Below are 27,368 nucleotides of genomic sequence, written 5' to 3' on the forward strand. Positions count from 1 at the left end.
AAGAGGGCAACAGATGCTACTGAGCCAGATGTTTATGTGTCAGGGGAGAAGCTCCAGGTGGTATCTGATTTTAAGTCCCTTGGCATCATACTTGATTCCAACCTCTCTTTTAAAAAGCATGTGAAAAAGGCAATTTAGATAACCAAATTCAACCTAGCTAATTTCTGATTTATACGAAATTGTTTGACTACAGACGTAGCAAAACTGTACTTCAAATCTATGATACTCCCCCACTTTACATACTGCTTGACTAGTTGGTCCCAAGCTTGCTGTACAACATTAAAACCTATTCAGTCTGTCTACAAACAGGCTCTCAAAGTGCTTGATAGGAAGCCCAATAGCCATCATCACTGTTACACTTTCAGAAAGCATGAGCTCCTGAGTTGGGAAAATCTTGTGCAATACACTGACGCATGTCTTGTATTCAAGATCCTAAATGGCCTGGCTCCCCCTCCACTCAGTGTTTTTGTTAAACAGTAAACCCAAACTATTGTCAGCAGATCCTGAGAGGTGATTGTATAGCTCCCTTAAGGAAAAGCACCTTTAGTATATCCGCTTTCTCTGTGAGAGCTTCCCATGTCTGGAATACACTGCCATCAGACACACATAACTGCACCACATATCACACTTTCACAAAATGCATGAAGACATGGCTAAAGGTCAATCAGATTTGTGAATATAATCCCTAGCTGTGTATTGCCGCTTTCCATGTCGGTTGTCTGTAGCTTGTGAGGTGTGGAAACACTTTGTTGCTTTTATGAATTTTGTCTTGCTGCTTTTTGTTCTATGTTGCTCTGTCTGTATGCTACGTCTTGCTTGTCCTATGTTGCTCTGTCTGTATGCTATATCTTGCTTGTCCTATGTTGCTCTGTGTGTGCCCACTGCTCAATGATTGTCTATATTGTAATAGTTTTTAATAACCTGCCCAGGGACTGCGGTTGAAAATTAGCCGACTGTCTAAAACCGGCACTTTTACTGAAACATTGATTAATGTGCACTGTCCCTGTAAAAATAAAATAAACTCAAACAGTGAAGCATGGTGGTGGCAGCATCATGTTGTGGGTATGTTTTTCATAGGCAGGGACTGGGAAACAGGTTAGAATTGAAGGAATGATGGATGGCTCTAAATACAGGCAAATTCTTGAGGGAAACCTGTTTCAGTCTTCAAGAGATTTGAGACTGGGACCGAGATTCACCTTCCAGCAGGACAATGACCCTAAGCATACTGCTAAAGCAACACTCCAGTGGTTTAAGGGGAACCATTTAAATGTCTTGGAATGGCCTAGTCAAAGCCCAGACCTCAATCCAATTGAGAATCTGTGGTATGACTTAAAGATTGCTGTACACCAGCGGAACCCATCCAACTTGAAAGAGCTGGAGCAGTTTTGCCTTGAAGAATGGGCAAAATCCCAGTGGCTAGATGTTCCAAGCTTATAGAGACATACCCCAAGAGACTTGCAGCTGTAATTGCTGCCAAAGGTGGCTCTACAAAGTATTGGGGGGGGGGGGTGAATAGTTATGCACGCTCAAGTTTTCTGTTTTTTTGTCTTATTTCTTGTTTGTTTCACAATAACAAATATTTTGCATCTTCAAAGTGATTGGCATGTTGTGTAAATCAAATGATACAACCCCCCCAAAAAAAATCTATTTTAATTCCAGGTTGTAAGACAACAAAATAGGGAAAATGCCAAGGGGGATGAATACTTTCACAAGCCGCTGTATGTACCTTCCATGCACCCTGTTTGCAATAAGACACTTAAGTAATACTGCAAAGAATTTGGCAAAGCAATTCAATTTTTGTTCTGAATACAAAGTGTTATGTTTGGGGCAAATCCAAATCAACACATTACTGAGTAGCGTTCTCCATATTTTCAAGCACAGTGGTGGCTGCATCAAATTATGGGTATGCTTGTAATAGTTAAGGACTGGGGAGCTTTTCAGGACAAAAAGGAAACATAATGGAGCTAAGCACAGGCCAAATCCAAGAGGAAAACATGGTTCAGTTTGCTTTCCACCAGACATTGGGAGATGAATTCCCCTTTCAGCAGGACAATAACCTAAATACAAGGCCTAATCTACACTGGAGTTGCTTACCAAGAAGACAGTGAATGTTCCTGAGTGGCCGAGTAACAGTTTTGACTTAAATCTACATGAAAATCTATGGCAAGACCTGAAAATGGTTGTCTAGCAATGATCAACAACCAATTCGACAGAGCTTTTATTTATTTATTTATTTATTTAACCTTTATTTAACCAGGTAGGCAAATTGAGAACACGTTCTCATTTATAATTGCGACCTGGCCAAGATAAAGCAAAGCAGTTCGACACATACAACAACACATAGTTACACATGGAGTAAAACAAACATATAGTCAAAAATACAGTGAAAAAAAAAATAAGTCTATATACAATGTGAGCAAGTGAGGTGAGATAAGGGAGGTGAAGGCAAACAAATGTATAAATAAATAAAAATATAAAAGGCCATGAAGGCGAAGTGAGTACAACACAGCAAGTCAAATAAAAACTAAAAAAACACTGGAATGGTTGGTTTGCAGTGGAAGAAAGTGCAAAGTAGAGACAGAAATAATGGGGTGCAAAGGAGCAAAATAAATTAATAAATAAATACAGTAGGTAAAGAGGTAGTTGTTTGGGCTAAATTGTAGATGGGTTATGTACAGGTGCAGTAATCTATGAGCTGCTCTGACAGCTGGTGCTTAAAGCTAGTGAGGGAGATGGGTGTTTCCAGTTTCAGAGATTTTTGTAGTTCGTTCCAGTCATTGGCAGCAGAGAACTGGAAGGAGAGGCGTCCAAAGGAAGAATTGGTTTTGGGGGTGACTAGAGAGATATACCTGCTGGAGCGCGTGCTACAGGTAGGTGCTGCTATGGTGACCAGCGAGCTGAGATAAGAGGGGACTTTACCTAGCAGGGTCTTGTAGATGACCTGGAACCAGTGGGTTTGGCGACGAGTATGAAGCGAGGGCCAGCCAACGAGAGTGTACAGGTCGCAGTGGTGGGTAGTATATGGGGCTTTGGTGACAAAACGGATGGCACTGTGATAGACTGCATCCAATTTATTGAGTAGGGTTTTGGAGGCTATTTTGTAAATGACATCACCGAAGTCGAGGATTGGTAGGATGGTCAGTTTTACAAGGGTATGTTTGGCAGCATGAGTAAAGGATGCTTTGTTGCGGAATAGGAAGCCAATTCTAGATTTGACTTTGGATTGGAGATGTTTGATGTGAGTCTGGAAGGAGAGTTTACAGTCTAACCAGACACCTAGGTATTTGTAGTTGTCCACATATTCTAAGTCAGAGCCGTCCAAAGTAGTGATGTTGGACAGGCGGGCAGGAGCAGGCAGCGATCGGTTGAAGAGCATGCATTTGGTTTTACTTGTATTTAAGAGCAGTTGGAGGCCACGGAAGGAGAGTTGTATGGCATTGAAGCTCGCCTGGAGGGTTGTTAACACAGTGTCAAAAGAAGGGCCAGAAGTATACAGAATAGTGTCGTCTGCGTAGAGGTGGATCAGAGAATCACCAGCAGCAAGAGCGACATCATTGATGTAAACAGAGAAGAGAGTCGGTCCAAGAATTGAACCCTGTGGCACCCCCCATAGAGCTTGAAGAATGTTTTAAATAATAATGGACAAATGTTGCATAATCCAGGTGTGGAAAGCTCTTAGAGACTTACCCAGAAAGACACACATTTAATCGCTGCCAACAGTGCTTCTACAAAGTATTGACTCCAAGGTGGTAATACTTATGAAGAAGAGAGTGAATGTTCTGTATTTAATTTTCAATAAATTTGCCTCAATTTCTAAAAACATGTTATCACTTTGTCATTATGGGGTATTGTATGTAAATGGGGGGAGAATCCTTTTTTTTAAATCCATTTTGAATTCAGGCCGTAACACAACAAAATGCGGAATAAGTCAAGGGGTATGAATACTTTCTGAAGGCATTGTATTTGAATACACAGTGTGAAAAATAGTATAAAAGAAACAGGAAGTGTCCAGTGTTTAATGTCTTTATATACACTGAGTGTACAAAACATTATGAACTCCTGCTCTTTCCATGACAGACTGACCAGGTGAAAGCTATGATCACTTATTGATGTCACTTGTTAAATCCACCTCAATCAGTGTAGATGAAGGGGAAGAGACCGGTTAAAGAAGGATTTTAAGACTTGAGACAATTGAGACATGGATTGTGTATGTGTGCCATTCAGAGGTGAATGGGCAAGACAAAATATTTAAGTGCCTTTGAACGGGGTATGGTAGTAGGTGCCAGGCGTACCGGTTTGTGTCAAGAACTGCAATGCTGCTGGGTTTTTCACGCTCAACCAGTTTCCCATGTGTATCAAGAATTGTCCATCACCCAATGGACATTTAGCCAACTTGACACAACCATTGGAGTCAACATGGGCCAGCATCCCTGTGGAACGCTTTCGACACCGATGTAGTGTCCGTGCCCCGATGAATTGAGGCTGTTCTGAGGGCAAAAAGGGGTTGTGCTTTGTAGTTTCTGTGTACATGGGACAGCAGCGTTGGCTGTGAGTGTGAGTGTGTGTGTTTGTGAGTATGGGTGTAAACATGTGTGTGAGTGTATATGTGAGTAAAGGAGTCTGCTTATGCTTTAATAAAGGGGTCATACATAGTTTGATTGTTTTACTGTTCCTTATAACTATATGATAATAGATTATATCTGTTGGTGTTAAGAAAAGGGTTACTTGTGTTCTCTGCAGCAGATTGGAGGCGGTGGTGGTGGATAACAGTGATGGCTCCTATTCCATCGCCTACACCCCCGTAGAGCCAGGGTCCTACTCTGTGTGGGTGTGTGTCAAGGCCCAACACGTTAAGGTACTCTACCAGCCCCGGGTCAGGGGTCAGCATGGCCCTGTATTTCCATTTTGTATTCAATTATTCTTACTCTCATTTCTGTCATTCATTTCTTTTCACTTCTTTTCTCCTCCAGGTTTCCGCTTTTGTCCTAAATGTGAAGAGAAAGGTCCAGCAGCACTGTGGAATGTTCCACTGTTGTTCTTTCTGTTCCAGTGGGGGGTTTTAAGGTACAGCAGACTACAGAGTATTTGGCTAGGTATGTTTGAAATGGGAAATATTATATACACTTATCTGTGGAACTCAATGGTGAGGCCACATCTAGTACTGGTGTAGGGACAATGCTAGGTATGCCTCTATGGGCAGTGTGCCAAGTAGGTGCAGCAGAGTAAAGGCTACTACAGGAGCAGAATGCTAGGTACAGTTGAAGTCGGACGTTTACATACACCTTAGCCAAATACATTTAAACTCAGCTTTTCCCAATTCCTGACATTTAATCCAAGTAAAAATTCACTGTCTTAGGTCAGTTAGGATCACCACTTAGTTTTAAGAATGTGAAATGTCTGAATAATAGGAGAGAGAATTATTTATTTAGCTTTTATTTATTTTATCACATTCCCAGTGGTCAGAAGTTTACATGCACTCAATTAGTATTTGGTAGCATTGCCTTTAAAATGTTTAACTTGGGTCAAACATTTCGGGTAGCCTTCCACAACCTTCCCACAATAAGTTGGGTGAATTTTGGCCCATTCCTCCTGACAGAGATGGTGTAACTGAGTCAGGTTTGTAGGCCTCCTTGCTCAGTTCTGCCCACAAATTGTCTATAGGATTGAGGTCAGGGCTTTGTGATGGCCACTCCAATACCTTGACTTTGTTGTCCTTAAGCCATTTTGTCACAACTTTGGAAGTATGCTTGGGGTCCTTGTCCGTTTGGAAGACCCATTTGTGACCAAACTTTAACTTCCTGACTGATGTCTTGAGATGTTGCTTCAATATATCCACATAATTTTCCTTTCCTCATGATGCCATCTATTTTGTGAAGTGCACCAGTCCCTCCTGCAGCAAAGCACCCCCAAAACATGATGCTGCCACCTCCGTGCTTCACGGGTGGGATGGTGTTCTTCGGCTTGCAAGCATCACCCTTTTTCCTCCAAACATAACGATGGTCATTATGGCCAAACAGTTCTATTTTTGTTTCATCAGACCAGAGGACATTTTTTTTTGTACCTGTTTCCTCCAGCATCTTCACAAGGTCCTTTGCTGTTGTTCTGGGATTGATTTGCACTTTTCGCACCAAAGTACGTTCATCTCTAGGAGACAGAATGTGTCTCCTTCCTGAGCAGTATGACGGCTGCATGGTCCCATGTTTTTTATACTTGCATACTATTGTTTGTACAGATGAACGTGGTACCTTCAGGCGTTTGGAAATTGCTCCCGAGGATGAACCAGACTTGTGGAGGTCCACAATTTTTTTCTGAGGTCTTGGCTGATTTCTTTTGATTTTACCATGATGTCAAGCAAAGAGGCACTGAGTTTGAAGGTAGGCCTTGAAAGACATCCACAGGTACACCTCCAATTGACTCAAATGATGTCATAGCTTTAGAAGCTTTTAATTGACATAATTTTCTGGAATTTTCCAAGCTGTTTAATTAAAGGCACAGTCAACTTAGTGTATGTAAACTTCTGACCCACTGGAATTGTGACACAGTTAATTATAAGTGAAATAATCTGTCTGTAAACAATTGTTGGAAAAATTACTTGTGTCATGCACAAAGTAGATGTCCTAACCGACTTGCCAGAACTATAGTTTGTTAACAAGAAGTTTGTGGAGTGGTTGAAAAACGAGTTTTAATGACTCCAACCTAAGTGTATGTAAACTTCCGACTTCAACTGTATGTGCAGAATTGGACATGTGCTTTGTCTGGTACGCTCAGTGGACAAGGCACATCAGGTAACAGTAACCCTTTTTGGCTCTGAAGACATGAGTCTGTGTCTGTCTGTCAAGAAGTGTGTGTTCGCTGTCCACCATGACATTAAGCACCAGACAGATTTACTAAGCATTTGCACGACGGTCACGATAGCTTTGCTTTTAATCTCTTATTCCTTTCTGAAAATATCAGGTACAAAACTATGATTATTAACACTCTTGCCTTATGTGTGTGCAGGAGGGCTCCCTGTATCCCCCCCCCCCCCCCCCCTTGTGATAACGGCAGTGGGGGGAACAGTAACAGCGGTGTGGGTGGACAGGGTCAGGCTCGCCCTGGGGACAGTGCAGCTCTGAGGGACAGGACCAGGACACCCCTACCACCACCAGACATGGGTCTACAAATCAACCATTTCAGATGATTAACGAAATAGCGGAAAGAAGTGGTACAGTTGGGGATAAAAGTGAGAAGAATGAATGTAATTGAAAGACCATTCTCTTTCATCTTAAAAAAATCACACTGGCATCACTTGATGATGTGTCGGTACAATATTAACAACAGTTATATCGTTTCCATCCGGAATACGAAGCATAACATTCGTAATAAATGTAGTCATGGTTTAGAATAATAGGCTGGAAGTTTGTTGTCACTGCAGTTCCGTTCTCCACCACTTGATGTCAGTAGTGTGCTATTCACTCTTACCATTTTAATGGATCATACCATTTTAATGGAAATATTCCATTGCACATTAGCGCCTTAGAGAATACTTATTAGTGGGGACAGTGTCTAATCAAGCGTGATACCTATCTAATTACGCTGTTTTGGAAATGAGTAATAATGTAATCACTATTATCATGTTTAGTTTGTTGTACAATTGTTGATGTTGCCTACGTGGAAGCTGTACCACTACATGATGGTTGAAAGCAGTTGTACTACTGGTACCATTGTGTTAGACTTAACACACTCTCACACTCCCTGAGGTAGCTGACCCTCCTCTGTACAGTTGTTTGGTGGGAGCAGGGAGGTGTAAAGATCTTTAGAAATGATGATGTTGAGGGGGTGGATGACTCAAATACTAACCTCTGTTACGTGATCTCTAGAACACAAGTGTTGAAACCACATTACAGTGGACTATTAAACCATTATCTGCAGAGTGGACCCAGGAGAGAAGAAGTTTGTCCCACATAAACGCTTTAAACCCATGATTGGAAACTGAGACAACGTGTCTTGTAAGCTTAAAAACCTCTTCTAATACAACATAACAGAAAAATGTGATGGACAATAATTTGTCTCACACTCCCTCATTCTGCTCCTTTGTCTTCGTCCTTGTATTTTTTTTCCTTCTCTCACAAAGAATCTCCCTGGTTCATTCACTGACTCCCCCTTTCTGTTGGTGTGCTGAGCTGTGACCATCACTCATCGATCCTTTGCATATTTGTGTGTGTGAGGTGATAACTCCATCTTTATCCTTCCTGTAAAGAGCTTGCCACGACACATCGCCACGACAACCCTATGACTGACGTCATACTCTGATAGGCTCTTCATCTCAGGGCTCCAAGAGATGAACCACAAGTTCTTCATCACTGCAGAGGTTGAAATAGAGCTCATTTAAAAGTACATGAACCCAGAGCGGATTATAATTGTACGGTGATGGAATTAGAGTAGTCTATCCATGATGAATTTTGAATAATTTAGTTAAACTAGTTTATATTAGTTCAACCTCTATCATGCATGTACATTGCAAAACATATTAGTAAATTCCCTTTGGACAAGATGGATACGGCACACAGGCCAGATAGTGCGCTGAGCAGGAAGAATCAACTGCATTGTAGCTAGTGTTCCATGATGCGATGAGTGGAGTCAGAGATCATTTTCTTTGTGTGTGTGTGTGACATAAATAAAGACTCTGACAACGGGTCACTCTGAACACAGTGTAACCTGATTTCAGACAAGGGCCAGAGCCATATCATCACACTAATGTACTTACATAGCTCTAAATTGACCCCACATCACACAGGAGAGTGGAGTGCCCCATGGCAATCTCCAGGCAATAATGTGAACCTGGCCATACAGGACTGAATCTACAGATACCTGGGCCTAAAAGAGCCAGAAATAAACTGGTAGCCAGAGTACCTGAATACTAGACAGTTCAATTATCCCCACAAACACTGCTCTGACTGACTGAGTCTCCATCAGATCATCTGATTCCAAACACCACCACTCCAGTCCTGTTTGTAGAGCTCTCTTTATCTAGTACACCTGCCCGTAATGTCACATCACCTGGGACTCGTCATCTGTGTTCTTGGCACCGTAGGACGGCACAGAGACGCCCCATTACCTGGAACATCAGATATGGAATAACCCTCACCAACCCCCTCCCCATGTTATCATCACTGGAACATACATTTGACAGATACCCTCTATGACGTAGCATGGGAGCCTATCCTCTTGCCCTGGCATAGATCCCCAGGGTGGTATGATGGTACTTTACTTTATTGACTGGATTTAAACCATCGTAATTCGCCATCCCGTTCACACGGCGCTCCAAAGCCAGATGCTGTTTCATTATGTTATGTTTACCTGCTGGAGTATGCATTTTAATTTGCTGCACCAGGGCTTCATTGTTCTAAACCTTAATCTCCCTCACTGTCTCTTTCTTCCACTTGTCCTTTCTTTGTTTCTTTCTCCCTCGCCACTCTTTTTTCTCTCTCTAGAAGTGTTTGTAATGAGCACTTTGTCTTTGCTGCATTGTTTTGTTGGGCTTGAAGTTCACCATGAGTCCTCTACAGGCCAATGATCCGTACCCCTCTGACATTGATAACAAGAGGTGCAGCGAAGCAAACGGCCCCCCTCCCTCCGGAACTTGATATGGCTTAAAAAGCGTCAGCCTTTTGTGTCAGCTCAGCATTTTTGTTTTGGAGTCTTTTTAGGCACAGAGCCAGCCATTCAAATGTACAGTTTGCAAGCGTGCGTGACACATGATGCATCTCCAAAGAGGACTCTACAGTGATTACGGCACACTCTGTGCCACAGCACCACACTACTAATTTACTCAGTAAGGGGTGTCACATAAATCCGCCCTGTGGTGCGGAGTGGGGCCTGAGCTAATGGCAACTCAAGGACCCACTGACTGACTTGGGCTCTGTCCCCCCACTCAGCAGGACGTGACTGCGTTTCAAGATGGATTTACCTTATAATGTGTCAAAAGATCTTCACTCCAGCCCCCCTCTGACATACTATAAAATGAGCAGACAAGACAACACAACCATTATCACAACTTATACACTATGTTTAAAGTCAAAGACTGAAGCAATATTTTCAGACTTGGTGTAAAAGTGGGCAGAAAACACATTTTGTCTGGGAGTCGGGGTCAAAAGTAGCACTCTGATTATAAACTGACAGACTGAAGATGATTAACTGTGCGCTGTTGCCCAATGGTAGGCAACAAGAGAGTGCATTTTCTAAGTGTATTTTATAGGATCTAGGATCACGTGCCACTAAATGTCTTTCTACACAATTACAACGTTGTTTTCGACACTTAAAAAAACATCCACTTTCCCATAATTCCCTTGCCCTTAACTGAAGGCCTTGCAAATAGTTTCCCTAGGCAGATGGGTTGTCTCCCACAATGTTAACAATGTTGCCCTAGGGCCCTAAGTCTGGAATTTCCGGGACTAGGCCAATGGTTCCCAACCTTTTTAGGTTACTGTACCACCAACTCAATTTCTCTGCCCTGAGTACCCCTGAAGTATTGAAGCTCATTCTTGCCATCATTTTAATTTTAATACTAAGTTAATATCATTTTTTTTTAAGTCAACCTTTCGAGATGGTAGAACATACATATAGGATATGTTTCATAATCTGTAGCATTGTGTGGCAATTTCCATCTATCCACGTTGCAGAGATCAGGAAAGCAGTGCCGCCGGCATTTGCCCCAACACTTTTGATTCAGTTTGATAAAAAATATTGACACAAAAGGGTTGAAAACTCATGCACAATTAATCCGATCTTCAGTTTGATCAGCTGCAGGTAGCCTAGAGAAGCCTATGCTCTCTGATACCCTCTGGCCAAGGGAAACGAAGTGGTAACATCATGTATTCATAGCCTAAGCTGTATATTTATACCATAAAATAGGGCTATTTATTTGTTTTAAGAGAAAATGTGAATGTGATCAATTTTGGTTTATATTCAAACTTTGGTTGGCTAAGCTACCTAGACTTTATTAATCCAAAATTATTTACTGGAATGCATCAATCAACAGAAAAGTGATGACATATTGTGTGAGTAACTTTTAAATTACAGATGCAAAGGCCTACATGATGCAACCCTGCATAAAGCAAGCTCAGCCCTGTTAGTTATATTGTCCAATCGCAGTTGTTGTCTAGTTTTTTGTAAAACCATGACCAGGTTAGAAAAAATCTGGTCCCATCATAGCCCATATAAAACTGTTTTACAGCTGATTTATTTATATGTGGTGCCACCTCTGAAAGCACCACGCAATATTACAAATGAAGAAACATTTCCTATAAGTATGTTCTACTATCTTGAAATGTTGATATTGCATCAAAAATTGTATTTATTTTTCGTGGAGTGAATGAGCTTCCATCCTGACCCCTCATGTTCATTTTACCAGTAAACCTATGGTCTCATACTCCCCGTGGATAGGCCAAGTATCTCGCTCTCTGGTTGGGAAACAGAACCAGGCTACCTTGCAAAGCACTAATTGATAGATCCATATTCAGCCATTGTGCAATGTAGTCTTTCACATGCAATACAAATAATTTTTTAATACAAGGACTAGCTACAAAGTACAGTCAGTGCTAAATCACACAGACATACACGTTGCAAAACGGACCTGCATATTTAAATAAATACAAATAAAACACGTTGCAAAAATACTTTTGTAATTAATAGACGCTCCCTACATGTACCAGGCTGGGTAGTCGATGTTCGAGATTGTGGGAGGAGCCGTCGTTCGTTGTAGAGTTGCAGCAGTATCAACATCCCTTGACAGAGGCTAGCTATTTAGATAGCTGTAGAGCTATCAAGAATGAAATGAGCAAAGGGAAAGCAAACTACAAAATGAAATCATAGATAGCGAGTTACCCGAATACATTTCTGAACACGGCTATTTGGAGACGGTGGACTAGGATGCATGTCTGTCACCGATTTACTCAAAGGCATTATTGAAGTGATGCAGCAGCGGCGAAATATCGTAACGGACTGCCTCAGGAGGATAGCTAGCCAGCTTGCTAACAGTAGCTAGCTAGCCAGATGCCTTTACAGAAAAAGGCGCAGTCTTTAGCAGGCCAACTATTTTCCTAACCTCAACATATCCGAGAAACGTAGCTAGCTAATATTACAATACAATATTGCGGGTGCACATATATGTGTTTAATCAGTTAGCTAAGTTAATGTTATTGCTTTTCTCCATTAGTAATTTAACTGGCTAGATGGCTAGCCAAGCCAGTCAATTCAGTGGATGAATTTGGTATTCTGTGGAGACGCTGCGCGATATCAGACGCAGGCCCGGGTGAGGAAGCTGATAAAATACAGTATATTGGGAATATTTATACAAATTAGCAAGACAAGACCGATTTTTAACCACGTAATTTAACAGGAACATAAGTAGCTAGCTAGGTGTCATTTTAACACTTATTTTGCTACTATTGAAATGGTCAAGGGAGAATGTATGTATATCTGTATTAGAACCTTGTCGATGATGCGACAATATCTGATTCAAACGTTTCACTATTTGAAAGCCTAATAACTGTCCTGTTAAATGAACTTACAATATGTGTTAGTTAGGCATTAACAAAATATTTCGAGTTGGTTTTGATTCTGTCGTTGTTTATTCAGCTCATAGTGTTCGGATCACAACCGAAGAACATGGATCAGAATGACAGAATTTGCACGGTAAGATTTGTTTCCTCCACAATTATGCTTATTAGATATTTTTAAGTGTGACTTTGCTTACAATTACTATTACACTATTATATTAGGTACTGCAATGGAAATATGTATCGCATTAGATTTCAGGGATATCACTGATAAGTGGAGGTGATGTGCATTGGTGGTGTGATGGTATCACGCGCTCACGCAGGTGATTTTGCCATCTAGCTACGTATCACTATTTGATGTAACCTTTAGCCTGCCTACCTGAAAGTATCTTTCCCTTTTCAAACAGGGTTGACATAAAGGCCGACTCTCTGCCCATTCTCATTGGAAACGTTTCCTTGTGCTTTATAATTGCGTTCAATGAATACAGTACATTCTGTATGGGCAGTTAATCCTTATGGACTAACAGATTGTGCTTATTCAAAATACAGTTACTCCCAAAGTCAGATGTGCAGGTTCCTAGGTCTTTTGTAAGGTTAATGATTTGGTGTTACTGACTTAAAAGCCTCATTGCTATATTTTGTGATGATTATTCAAACTGTAAAGACAGGTATTGTTCAGGCTAATGAACCAAAGAGTGTATGGTATGTACCAATAATATACCTGCCCTGTCCTCATAACTCTCTCCTTCAATTTCAGAATAAAAAACATAAATTCAATCGTGACCAGTCACTTCACTGAGGGATCTCAACACTTGATTTCTGGACACGTACTCGCCGCCGGAATGAGATAATACAGCATAAGATAATACAGCCGTGACATTTGTCCACCCTGAGGTAATTTCTACAGTCCAACATGACCACACCAGCTCTACTGCCACTGTCGGGCCGCAGGATACCCACCCTGTCACCCGGCGCTGCCTCTTTCCCACACCACAGGGCCACTCTGAGGCTCTCAGAGAAGTTTATCCTCCTCCTCATCCTCAGTGCCTTCATCACTTTATGCTTTGGGGCTTTCTTCTTCCTCCCGGACAACTCAAAACACAAGCGCTTTGACCTGGGCTTGGAAGATGTGCTGATTCCGCATATTGAGGCACCCAAGGGGGCTAAGCATCCTAGTGGACAGGTGGTCATACATGGACAGGGGGGCCACGATGAACACAGACACAGGTAAGAGATGTTGAAGAATGCACACCTGTCTAGTGTTGTTGCCTCTGCTTTACACATGTCAGTATGAATTGAAATGCACTACAAAGTGCAAAAGTGTAATCTCCAAAGTTATGAAGAAAAATGGAAGACTTGCAACCTTTTTTCTTTGCTCCTCTATATGAAGAACTCAACAGCTTATTGGGCCCTCAGTAGGATTTACAGTACCTTGCAAAAGTATTTTGATTTCTTCACATTTTGTCTTACAAAGAGTAATACAAATTGATTTATGTAACGACTATATTTAATTTATTACATTTTTATTCATCTTTAAAACTTTGACATTATATAATATTTTTTGCAGATTTTTGACAATGACAAATCCATTTTAATTTCACTTTGTAACACAATAAAATGTGCCAAGGGGTCCGAATACTTTTGCAAGGCACTGTACATAATAGATCTGTCTCACTCTCCTCTCTGTCTCTTTCTCTCTGTGTCTCTGTCTCTCTCCATCTCTCTCTCTCTCTGTGTATGTGTCTCTTCCTTATCTCCAGCAAAATGTGTCCACAGGTCTTATTCAAGAGCAACCTGAGCACAGTGTCACATGACTAAATAGCCAGGTGGGAAACACCTAGGGGTGAGGGAGGGTCACAGAAAGCAACACAGTAAGAGCTTCCTCTAGCCTTAAACTTCTTGACGCACGGATCCCTTTAGCGGGATCGTTTTCATCAACAACCGCTGAATTGCAGAGCGCCAAATTCAAAAAAAATTGCTACAAATATTTATATTCATGAAATCACAAGTGCAATATAGCAAAACACAGCTTAGCTTGTTGTTAATCCACCTGTCATGTCAGGTTTTGAAAATATGCTTTACAGCGAAAGTAATCCGAGCGTTTGTGTGAGTTTATCGATCACTAGACAAAACATTAAAAACACCTAGCAGCAATGTAGATTGGTCACGAAAGCCAGAAAAGTAATAAAATGTATCGTTTACCTTTGATGATCTTTGGATGTTTGCACTCACGAGACTCCCAGTTGCACAATAAATGTTCCTTTTGTTCGATAAAGATTATTTTTATATCAAAAAACCTCCATTTGTTTGGTGCGTTATGTTCAGTATTCCACAGCCTTAGGCAGGTCATCAAGGCTTGACGAAAATTCCAAATAGTATCCGTAAAGTTCGTAGAAACATGTCAAACGTTTTTAATAATCAATCCTCAGGTTGTTTTTAACATCAATAATCGGATCATATTTCAACCGGACTGTAAACTATTCAATACTGGAGAGAAAGAAAGTGTCGAGCAACCAGTGTCGCGCGCATGTACTAATGCAAGGTCATCCGTCTATCCACTGACGCATTTTGATAAATCTCGCTAATTTTTCACAATAAAAGCTTGAAACTATGTCTAAAGACTGTTCACAGCCTGAGGAAGTCATTGGAAAAGGAATCTGGTTGATATCCCTTTAAATGGACGAAAGGCAGGCAATGGAACAGTGATTTCTCAAAATAAAAGTCACTTCCGGGTTGGATTCCCTCAGGTTTTTGCCTGCAAAGTCAGTTCTGTTATACTCACAGACAATATTTTGACAGTTTGGAAACTTTAGAGTGTTTTCTATCCTACTCTGTCAATTATATGCATATTATAGCATCTGGACCTGAGAAATAGGCAGTTTACATTGGGAATGTTATTTTTCCAAACATAGAAATTCTGCCCCCTAGCTTCAGGAGGTTATTAATGGATATGTGTGCAGGATGCATATCACTGACATTTGCCTCTACTGACTGCTCAACTCATTTACCTGTTGAATGAAGACACACACCCTTGTAGTTCTGTCCCAGCTCAGCGTGAAGAGCAGTGGTGGTGTTAATTATTTTTTCACAAATAAAAATAAAGAAATATCAGAATGAGCAATATCAAGAGTCCGGAATTTAAATATGTGTGTGTAATGGCTTCACACAGAATGAAAGTAGGGCACTACTAGGATTTTAGTAACTAGCTTGCTCCTTATATAATGCTTTTAACCTACTTTAACCTCTAACGAGCACCTACCCCGGGTCCGGGAGCACCCCCACCCCCCCACACTGATTAGCATCGCTAGCATAGCGTCACAATTAAATAGTAGCATCTAAATATCATTAAATCACAAGTCCAAGACACCTAATGAAAGATACAGATCCTGTGAATAAAGCCACCATTTCAGATTTTTAAAATGTTTTACAGGGAAGACAAAATATGTAAATCTATTAGCTAACCACGTTAGCAAAAGACACCACTTTTCTAACTCCATCAGTTTCTTACTCCATCAGGTGCTATCACCAATTCGGCTAAACTAAGATATTGATAGCCACTAACCAAGAAAAAACCTCATCAGATGACAGTCTGATAACATATTTATGGTATAGGATAGGTTTTGTTAGAAAAATGTGCATATTTCAGGTAGATATCATAGTTTACAATTGCACCCACCGTCACAAATGGACTAGAATAATTACAATGAGCAACGTGTTTACCTAACTACTAATCATCAAACATTTCGTAAAAATACACAGCATACACTAATCGAAAGACACAGATCCTGTGAATACAGACAATATTTCAGATTTTCTAAGTGTCTTACAGCGAAAACACAATAAATCGTTATATTAGCATACCACATATGCAAACGTTACCAGAGCATTGATTCTAGCCAAAGAGAGCGATAACGTAAACATCGCCAAAATATATTAATTTTTTCACTAACCTTCTCATAATTCTTCAGATGACAATCCTGTAACATCACATTACAACATACATATACAGTTTGTTCGAAAATGTGCATATTTAGCCACCAAAATCATGGTTAGACAATGACAAAAGTTGCCCAGCTGGTCAGACAATGTCGTGCGCCATATTAGACAGTGATCTAGTCGTATACATAAATACTCATAAACGTGACTAAAAAATATAGGGTGGACAGCGATTGATAGACAATTTAAATCTTAATACAATCGCTGATTTACATTTTCTTTAATTATCCTTACTTTTCAATACAGTTTGCGCCAAGCGAAGCTACGTCTAATAAGATGGCGTCATAAGCATTAACATTTTTCGACAGAAACACGATTTATCATAATAAATTGTTCCTACTTTGAGCTGTTCTTCCATCAGAATCTTGGGCAAAGAATCCTTTCTTGGGTCAAATCGTCTTTTGGTCGAAAGCTGTCCTCTTGCCATGTAGAAATGCCCATTGCGTTCGGCATGAACTGGAACCGTGCCCAGAGATTCACAGTGTCTCAGAAATAAATGTCCCAAAATCGCACAAAACGGATATAAATTGCTATAAAACGGTTTAAATTAACTACCTTATGATGTTTTTAACTCCTATAACGAGTAGAAACATGACCGGAGAAATATAACTGGCTACACTAATGCTTGGAAAAAGAGCAGGTCGGTGTCCACCGGGCGCCCGACGCATCTGGAAAAGAGTTCCTACCTACACGTGTTTTTGTTTTATAGGGGCTGTGATTGCGCAATCGATACCATTCAAATCGTCATCACGTAAAGGCATCCAGGGGAAGACGTAAGCAGTGTCCGTATCCTGATAGCGTTCACAGTGGCCTTTAAACTGACTCCAGATCAGGGGCCAAAATGTGTGAAATCTGACTCCATGTCAGGGAAATTGCTGTAGAATGAGTTCTGTTCCACTCAGAGACAAAATTCCAACGCCTATAGAAACTAGAGTGTGTTTTCTATCCAATAATAGTAATAATATGCATATTGTACGAGCAAGAATTTAGTAGGAAGCCGTTTAATCTATAATGCAATTATGCTAATGAGAAAACAGCACCCCCTGTAGTCGCAAGAAGTTAATGTTTAGATTTACCTGTAACTTGTTATTACAAAAAGCAGAGTCCCTGTTTACTTCCTGTCTGTGAGAGAGGTGGGTAAGGCGGATTTGTCCGAACAGGTGCGGACATTTGTGAAAACAGTTGTTAGTTGTATAGAGTAGCGAATGTTAAAGCTTTTTCTCTGCCTCTCACTCAGCAGGGATCTCGGTGTTGCCACCACCCTCCCCTTTTGGCACATTTGAATTTGTCCGAAAATTTGCCATAGCTTATTTATTGTCGTTTGATGTCTGAGAAGAGACGAGGCCAAGATCATAAGTGGTACATGTCAATGTGAACAATACTGCAATAGTTATTATTTTGTATTTATGAAATAAAAAAAATTCAGTCTGATGGGTGAGTTTGCATTGCAAGAAGGTGTCGGTTTGAGGAGATGGGATATAGTTTATCTACATGAAGAGTTTTGAAAGGCCACTGCGTTTAACCTCTCATAACAATTCATTAATTTGTTTAGAGTGTTTGTCACTCACAGCTCATTGAAATGTTTTCGACTTTGCATTTTAAGCAGCTGACTCAGCCATGGCAAAAAACATCATCATTGCATGTTAGTGAGGTTCATTTCCATGTAAAAGGACCCATGAGCACCAATGTGAAGTTCATAGACGCATGTCAAATGAAAGCAGATTTTTTTATTTTACCTATCTATACTCAATACCCCATAATGACAGAGGGAAAACATGGTTTTAGAAATTGTTACAAAGTTATTGAAAATGAAATGCAGAAATATCTATTTTACATAAGATTTGACACCCAGTCAATACATGTTAGAATCATCTTTGGCAGTGATTACAGTTGTGAGTCTCTCTGGGTAAGTCAAGCTTTTTGCACACCTGGATTGTACATTATTCTTTTAAAAATTCTTCAAGCTCTGTCAAGTTGGTTGCTGTCCTTTGCTCATTGCTAGACAGCCATTTTCAAGTCTTGACATAGATTTTCCAGCAGATTTAAGTCAAAACTGTAACTAGGCCACTCAGGAACATTCAATGTTGTCTTGGTAAGCAACTCCAGTGTATAGTTGGCCTTGTGTTTTTGATTATTGCCCTGATGAAAGGTGAATTTGTCTCCTAGTGTCTGTTGGAAAGCGGACTGAACCAGGTTTTCCTCTAGTATTTTGCCTGTGCTTAGCTCTATAGTTTTAGTTTTATCCTGAAAAACTCCCCAGTCCATAACGATTACAAGCATACCCTTCACATGATGCATTATGCTTGAAAATATGAAGAGTGGTACTCAGTGATGTGTTGTGTGGATTTTCCCCAAACATTGCATGTTTTGGAATATTTGTATTCTCTACCGGCTTCCTTCTTTTCACACTGTCATTTAGGTTAGTATTTTGGAGTAACTACAATGTTATTGATCCATCCTCAGTTTTCTCCTATCACAGCCATTCAACTGTGCAGGCCAGTGACACAAAATCTTAATTTAATCAATTTTAAATGCAAGTTGAAACACAAGAATACATTTGACCGATCATTCTTACTGGGCTATAGGTTAATTTGCCTTTAGTGGAATTAAATTGGTGCTTGTGTATTTTCGTTAGTCTTCATGTATTTTATTTATCCCACGCACACAGCATACAGAGCCTTGTTTGAGGAGCGGAATTACCTATCACATGTCAGACAGCACAAGAGCAGCGCCTAAAAATCACAACTGCTGTTATTGGAGTGAAACGTGCTTTTATAAGCCCAGTCATTGCACAACAAATAACAATTATGAATGCAATCGTGTGCTAAAAACTGTTTTGATAACCACAATTTAAAAAAGATAGCTATTTTTATTTCCCGGAGTCACCTCTTCACTATTGACGTTGAGACTGGTGTTTTGCGGGTACTATTTAATGAAGCTGCCAGTTGAGGACATGTGAGGCGTCTGTTTCTCAAACTAGACACTCTAATATACTTGTCCTCTTGCTCAGTTGTGCACCGGGGCCTCCCACTCCTCTTTCTGTTCTGGTTATAGCCAGTTTGCGCTATTCTGTGAAGGGAGTAGTACACAGCATTGTACGAGATCTTCAGTTTCTTGGCAATTTCTCACATGGAATAGCCTTCATTTTTCAGAACAAGAATAGACTGACGAGTTTCAGAAGAAAAGTTTTTGGCCATTTTGAGCCTGTAATCGAACCCACAAATGCTGATGCTCCAGATACTGAACTAGTTTAAAGAAGGCCAGTTTTATTGCTTCTTTAATTAGAACAACCGTTTTCAGCTGTGCTAACATAATTGCAAAAGGCTTTTCTAATGATCAATTAGCCTTTTAAAATGATTAACTTGGATTAGTTAACACAACATGTCATTGAAACACAGGAGTGAAGGTTGCTGATAATGGTCATCTGTACGCATATGTAGATATTCCATAAAAAATCTGCAGTTTCCAGCTACAGTAGTTATTTACAACATTAACAATGTCTACACCAGTGGTCACCAACCGGTCGATCTCCAAGGCATTTCTAGTCGATCGCCAAACATTTCTGTAAAAAAAACAAAGATAAAGCCTTGTGTTCCTTTTTAACATTTTATTTGTCTCGGGCTGTTGGTGGTAGGTGCAGCCAATTCAGCTGCCCTGCGTCCCGGGGTAGGCAAACTGTTGCAATTTCATGTGTCTGGAGGTACAAACTCTGCCTTCCCGGTGGGCCTGGAGAGGACATAATGTTATAGGCGTTATAGCAGTAGGCGTTATAGGCCTACTGCTGGCCAATCAGATTGCTTAGATGACCGAGTCTGCAGTAACGTTGCAGGCATAAAGCAAGCTACGGCAAAATTGATACTGTGAGATTTCAAAACCTTTATAACCATGACAAGAGAGACTGTCAACGAATACAGCAAAGAGCTTGTCTTTTTATGAGTGAGTTCATGTTAAGTTCTTACTCCGCACTGTCAACACTTTGTATTCAACATTTTTATAAGCCATAAAATGCACGTTCTTCCTATTTCCACTCAGTGCTACAAGCAGGACTGCAGCAGTAATGAATGAGTAGGAAAGTGTATCTCTAGGCTTGCGTTGTTGTTATTATTAGCGGCTTGTGTCTTTTTTAATATCAATGAATATTTCACTTTCTCTCTTCATATGAGTAACAACATGAATTTGTGCATGAGGCAGAAATAATGTGGTGCAACTCGAGTTTCGCCATCAGCTGGAAGACTCCCTTATTGATCAGTGTCAGTGGAGGAAAAGGAGAGTGGAGTGATGTTTAGAGATGGGCCCTCAGTCTGCTGTTTCGACGCTGAGACTGACCATCAGATGCAGGCACCATCAGCCCAGTAAAATAAAAAGCAAATTATTTAAATGTATGTTCCACTCAGCTGTGCCTAACAAGTAATACAACAATGGATCTATTACCGGTGTGATCATATAGCCTACCTCAAATTTTGAAATATAAAAAAAAATATATATATACCAAACAACAGCACGTAAATTCAAGCAAAGCCAGTATGTGGTGATAATGTAATGGGCTTATAGCTTACTGCACAAACCTCATTGCTACAGTACTGTTTTTAAATTGGTTAATGTTGCATAGGCTTACACTTAGTCATGTTAATAAAAAATCCAATGGTCTACACTGTTTCTGATTAATTTTATGTTATTTTAATGGACAAAAATGAGCTTTTCTTTCAAAAACAAGGACATTTCTAAGTGACCCCGAACTTTTGAAAGGTAGTGTATATACAGTTGAAGTCGGAAGTTTACATACACTCAGGTTGGAGTCATTAAAACTCGTTTTTCAACCACTCCACACATTTCTTGTTAACAAACTATAGTTTGGGCAAGTCGGTTAGGACATCTACTTTGTGCATGACAAGTAATTTTTCCGAAAATTGTTTACAGACAGATTATTTCACTTATAATTCACTGTGTCACAATTCAAGTGGGTCAGAAGTTTACATACACTAAGTTGACTGTGCCTTTAAACAGCTTGGTTAATTCCAGAAAAGGATGTCATGGCTTTAGAAGCTTCTGTTACATGCTGACCAGACCGGACACGTCGCGTGCGAGAGCATCGCAAAATAAATTTAGAAATCCATGTTATTCAATTATTGCTCGCGCTCGCCAACGAGCGTCTGCGATGCCAAGTGCTAAAATAGAACTCCTTTCTATTTCTGATGCAGATCGCGCTGAAAGTCCTGCCTCTCCCATCTCCTCATTGGTTTATAGAAGCAGGTACCCATGTGCCATCTCCTCATATGTTATACACACATGAGTGATTGAAAGACTAACTGTTTTACCGGTCGTCGTGGTAATACTATGAAAGTTTAGAGGCCGATCACCATATAAATTCAAAGATGGACTTCTGACCCACTGGGAATGTGATGAAATAAATAATAGCTGAAATAAATCATTCTCTCTACTATTATTCTGACATTTCACATTCTTAAAATAAAGTGGTGATCCTAACTGACCTAAAACAGAGAATATTTACTAGGATTAAATGTCAGGAATTGTGAAAAACTGAGTTTCAATGTATTTGGCTAAGGTGTATGTAAACTTCCGACTTCAACTGTACGTGCAATCATACACAGTACCAGACGTTTTGACACACCTAGTCATTCCAGAGTTTCTTTTCTTTTTTAATATTTTCTAAATTGTAGAATAATAGTGAAGACATCCAAACTATGAAATAACAGTTGTGACTTTACTTTCATTAATCTGATGACTGTTATTTATCAAATCAACAATTTTTAATTGTTACCTGATTTAAAAAAAAATAAAAAAAAAAAAAAAAAAATGAATCATGTAACAATTAACTCAATAGGAGTGTGGGGCACCACGAGAGTGGTAGTTTAAATAGTTATACTCTAAAGGTCTTTTGCAAAAACCCCAGCCTTACTTATGATTCAGTACTACACAAATTGGTTTAATTATTTATTTTTTCTAGCTAACTAAATGATAACAAAGGATAAACATACACACTTAATACATTCGAAAAAGGTCCATAGCGGACTGACCAAACATATGGCAGCTTGTTACAAAGGAGATGGAGACGGAGGGAAAGAGCGAGAAGGAAGAGACACTTATCGTTGATACATTTTAGGAACTACTCTCACAGTAATCATATACTTTGCACACGAACTGCCGCCCGTTTGGAGTAAAATCATGAATGTATTTACGTGTAAATGCCTTCTTCACCATGTATCTCTGTCAGGAACCAAGCCTTCTTAGGAAGGGTGTTGGGCCTTTCCGTGGCACGCATGTAAGGCTCTGATTGTCCAAAAGGGGTCCCCCACCCGTCTCTTCTACTGTTGCTCTCCTCTGCTGACGCCCGGCATCTGGTGACGTGTCGTGTAGTCCTGAACAGAGTTGCAGAGCTCACTCTGCTGCCACTCGCTCTGGAAGATGCTTATTTGAAGATAGGCTAGCCAGCTGTGTAGATGGTTCTCAGTGGTGATGAGAGAAGTAGAATACGTTGGTTTGAAGAGTCGTAGAATGGTCCCACATAAATTCGCTTTTCTAAATACTTTACTTAAGACAGCTAATCCGCTGTACCAGTGATTGTCCGGAAGGTGAGCTTCTAGCCTCTACTTTGTTGATATTCAGAGTTCGAACCACTTTGAATGTGAGCTGCAGCTACACACCTCTCTGGCCTAAATGTTAATTTCTTTACCAATCCTTTTATACACTCTGGTCGAAAGGGATGGTTCCGTCAGGCTGACACACTCTCTGACCTCACTCGGGCGTGGCTACTTACTGTGCAAAGTTTATAGAAAACAAATGATTTCTGATGGCTCCTAAAATCACATCCCTCCTTTAACAAAAATACTTACATTTTTCAAAGACAACGTGGAGGATGGAGCCTTATTACATATATAGTGTGTGTACTTTTCAACTTACTGTATTTCCTTTAAACATTTTAACCTTTCTCAACCACCCATCCCGGATCCGGGATAATTGTCATCAGCAACGCTGAATAGCATAGCGCCACAGTCAAATAATATCACAAAAAATATTTATAATCATGCAATCACAAGTGAAATATACCAAAACACAGCTTAGCTTGTTGTTAATCCACCTATCGTGTCAGATTTTGAAAATATATTTTACAGCGAAAGAAATCCAAGCTTTTGTGAGTGTAGCTTTCTATGCTACAGTAGCTTAGCCTTATATTAGCTTGGTCACGAAAGTAAGAAAAGCAATCAAATTAATCGCTTACCTTTGATAATCTTTGGGTGGTTCCACTCACGAGACTCCCAGTTACACAACAAATGTTATTTTTGTTCGATAAATATAACTTTTATATCCAAATACCTCCGTTCCTTTGGTGCGTTATGCTCCGAAATCCACCGGAAAGAGCGCTCACGAAAACGCATACGAAAATGCCAAATAATATCCATAATGTCCACAGAAACATGTCAAATGTTTTTTATAATCAATCCTCATGATGTTTTTCAAATATATATTCGATAATATATCAACCGGGAGTGTTGTTTTTTTCAATCGGACCCGGGAGAAACAATGGCCGCCTTTCTCTTTTGCGCACAACTCACTCTGAGAGCCCCCACCTATCCACTTACGCAGTGTGATCTTTCACGCTCATTTTTCAAAATAAAGTCTGAAACTTTGTCTAATGACTGTTGACACCTTAAGGAAGCCATAGAAAAAGGAATCTGGTTGATATCCCTTTAAAGGCACGTTAGGCATGCATAAGAACAGAGAGGTTTCAAAAAAGAGGCACTTTCTGATTGGATTTTCCTCCGGTTTTCGCCCGCAATATCAGTTCTGTTTAACTCACAGACAATATTAAGACAGTTTTGGAAACTTTAGAGCGTGTTCTATCCTAATCTGACAATTATATGCATATTCTAGTTTTGGGGGATGAGAAATAGGCAGTTTCAAATGGGTACGTTTTTTAGCCAAAAACGAAAATACTGCCCCCTAGTCTTAAGAAGTTTTAATGACATCACAAAATAACAACCAATATGACATTCGTTTTCTATAACTAGCCTCTGACCGTCCCCCACGTTCTCTGTAAGGAATATTGTCCCACTATTCGCTTTTGAACGTGTTGAAGTTTCAGTGGGGAAAGTCTCTGGGGGCAAAGGAACATTCCTGTGTGAATTTGGATAGGTAGACCCTGGATATCCTCTCCTTTAACCTGTCTAGGATCAGCGTGGCGCTAGCGGCACCCCCCCCCCCCCCCACTGAAAAACCAGTGCCGCGAAATTCAAAAAAAATATTTTTTTAAAATATTTAACTTTCACACATTAAAGTCCAATACAGCTAATGAAAGACACAGATCTTATGAATCCAGTCAACATTTCCGATTTTTAAAATGTTTTACAGGGAAGACACAATATGTAAAGATGTACATCTATTACCTAAAAACACATTAGCATAATCCACCATCTTTTATTTGTCCACCAACACCAGTAGCCATCACCAATTCGGCTAAACTAAGATATTTATAGCCCCTAACCAACAAAAAAACTCATTAGATGACAGTCTGATAACATATTTATGGTATGGGATAGGTTTTGTTAGAAAAAAGTGCATATTTCAGGTATATGGCATAGTTTACAATTGCACCCACCATCACAAATGGACTAGAATAATTACAATGAGCAACGTGTTTACCTAACTACTAATCATCAAACATTTCGTAAAAATACACAGCATACACGAATCGAAAGACACAGATCCTGTGAATACAGACAATATTTCAGATTTTCTAAGTGTCTTACAGCGAAAACACAATAAATCGTTATATTAGCATAGCACATAGCACATAGCAGCCCAGCATTGATTCTAGCCAAAGTGGGCGATAACGTCAACATCGCCAAAAATATATTAATTTTTTCACTAACCTTCTCAGAATTCTTCAGATGACACTCCTGTAACATCATATTACACAATCCATATAGAGTTTGATCGAAAATGTTTATATTTAGCCACCAAAATCATGGTTAGACAATGTGAAATGTAGACAAGCTGGTAAAGAAAATGTCCTTGCGCCACTTAGACAGTGATCTACTCTTATACATAAATACTCATAAACGTGACTAAAAAATATAGGGTGGACAGGGATTGATAGACAATTTAATTCTTAATACAATTGCGTTATTACATTTTTTAATTTATCCTTTTCAATACAGTTTGCGCCAAGCGAAGCTACGTCAAAAAACATGGCGTCCTAAGCCACTAAAATGTTTCGACAGAAACACGATTTATCATAATAAAAATGTCCTACCTTGAGCTGTTCTTCCATCAGTATCTTGGGCAAAGGATCCTTTCTTGGGAGAAATCGTCTTTTGGTGGAAAGCTGTCCTCTTGCCATGTGGAAAAGTCAACTGCGTTCGGGATGAACTGAAAAGCGTGCCCAACTTTTCACATCGTTGCAAAAATAAATGTCCCAAAATCGCACTAAACGGATATAAATTGCTATAAAACGCTTTAAATTAACTACCTTATGATGTTTTTAACTCCTATAACGAGTGAAAAGATGACCGGAGAAATATAACAGGCTAAACTAACGCTTGGAACAGGTGCGCGCCGGTGTCCACTTTGCTCATGACGCAGCTCCCAAAGAATGACTAGCTTCAGGGTTTTTTCATTTGTAGGGCCTGTGAACGTGCAATCGACCCCGTTGGAATCGTCATCACGTAAAGGCATCCAGGGGAAGACGTAAGAAGTGTCCGTATAGTCATAGCAACGACAGTGCCCTTTTAAATGACTTCAGAAGAGTGGCCAACATTTCTCAAATCTGACTCCATGTCAGGGAAATTGCTGTAGAATGGGCTCTGTTCCACTTAGAGACAAAATTTCAACTCCTATAGAAACTATAGACTGTTTTCTATCCAATAATAATAATAATATGCATATTGTACGATCAAGGATTTTGTGGGAAGCCGTTTAAAAAATTAGCCACATTAGCATAAGTAGTCTAAACAGCGCCCCCATCCCCAACAGGTTAATTTACAATAGGGCGTGAGGTGTCAAGCCCTCCTCCACTCACTCTACGGGGGACTGGCTGAAGTTATCCACTGCAAAGGTGTTCCGACCCATCTGGATCCCCTCAGGACAGTCATGACATAACACATGGAATCATGTAGTAACCAAAAAAGTGTTAAACAAATCAAAATATATTTTATATTTGAGATTCTTCAAAGTAGCCACCCTTTGCCTTGATGACAGTTTTGCACACTCTTGGCATTCTCTCAACCAGCTTCACTTGGAATGCTTTTGCAACAGTCTTGAAGGAGTTTCCACATATGCTGAGCACTTGTTGGCTGCTTTTCCTTCACTCTGCGGTCTAACTCGTCCCAAACCATCTCAATTGGGCTGTGGTAGGGTGATTGTGGAGGCCAGGTCATCTGATGCAGCACTCCATTGTTCTTCTTCTTGGTCAAATAACCCTTACACAGCCTGGAGGTGTGTTGGGCCATTGTCCTTTTGAAAAACAAATGATAGTCCTATTAAGCGCAAACCAGATGGGATGGCGTATCTTTGCAGAATGTTATGGTAGCCATGCTGGTTAACTTCTCTAGGATATGTGGGAGGCTAACGTCCCACTTGGCCAAAAGCCAGTAAAAATGCAGAGCGCCAAATTCAAATATATTACTATAAAAATCAAACTTTCATTAACTTCTTATGGCTGCAGCCCGACGCCGGTACACTTTTGACAACAGCCAGCTCAAGTGGAGGGCGCGAAATTCAAAATATATATATTTTTTAAATATTTTACTTTCACACATTAACAAGTCCAATACAGCATATGAAAGGTACACATCTTGTGAATCCCGCCAACATGTC

General features: G+C 40.1%; 1 protein-coding gene across 1 annotated transcript in view; it reads left to right on the top strand.

Moving 5' to 3' along the window:
• Positions 1-11,714: 11,714 nt before the first annotated feature.
• LOC129816864 (mannosyl-oligosaccharide 1,2-alpha-mannosidase IB-like) overlaps positions 11,715-27,368 on the top strand; it is a 180,846-nt gene continuing 165,192 nt past the window's right edge. The window contains exons 1-3 of the mRNA XM_055871799.1: positions 11,715-12,292; positions 12,619-12,675; positions 13,297-13,766. Coding sequence (XP_055727774.1) covers positions 13,453-13,766 — 314 coding nt within the window. The 5' untranslated portion in view covers positions 11,715-12,292; positions 12,619-12,675; positions 13,297-13,452. The remainder of the gene's footprint in view (positions 12,293-12,618; positions 12,676-13,296; positions 13,767-27,368) is intronic.

Source organism: Salvelinus fontinalis, chromosome 19 (assembly GCF_029448725.1).
Source record: "Salvelinus fontinalis isolate EN_2023a chromosome 19, ASM2944872v1, whole genome shotgun sequence".
In the NCBI taxonomy this organism is placed as follows: Eukaryota; Metazoa; Chordata; class Actinopteri; order Salmoniformes; family Salmonidae; genus Salvelinus; species Salvelinus fontinalis.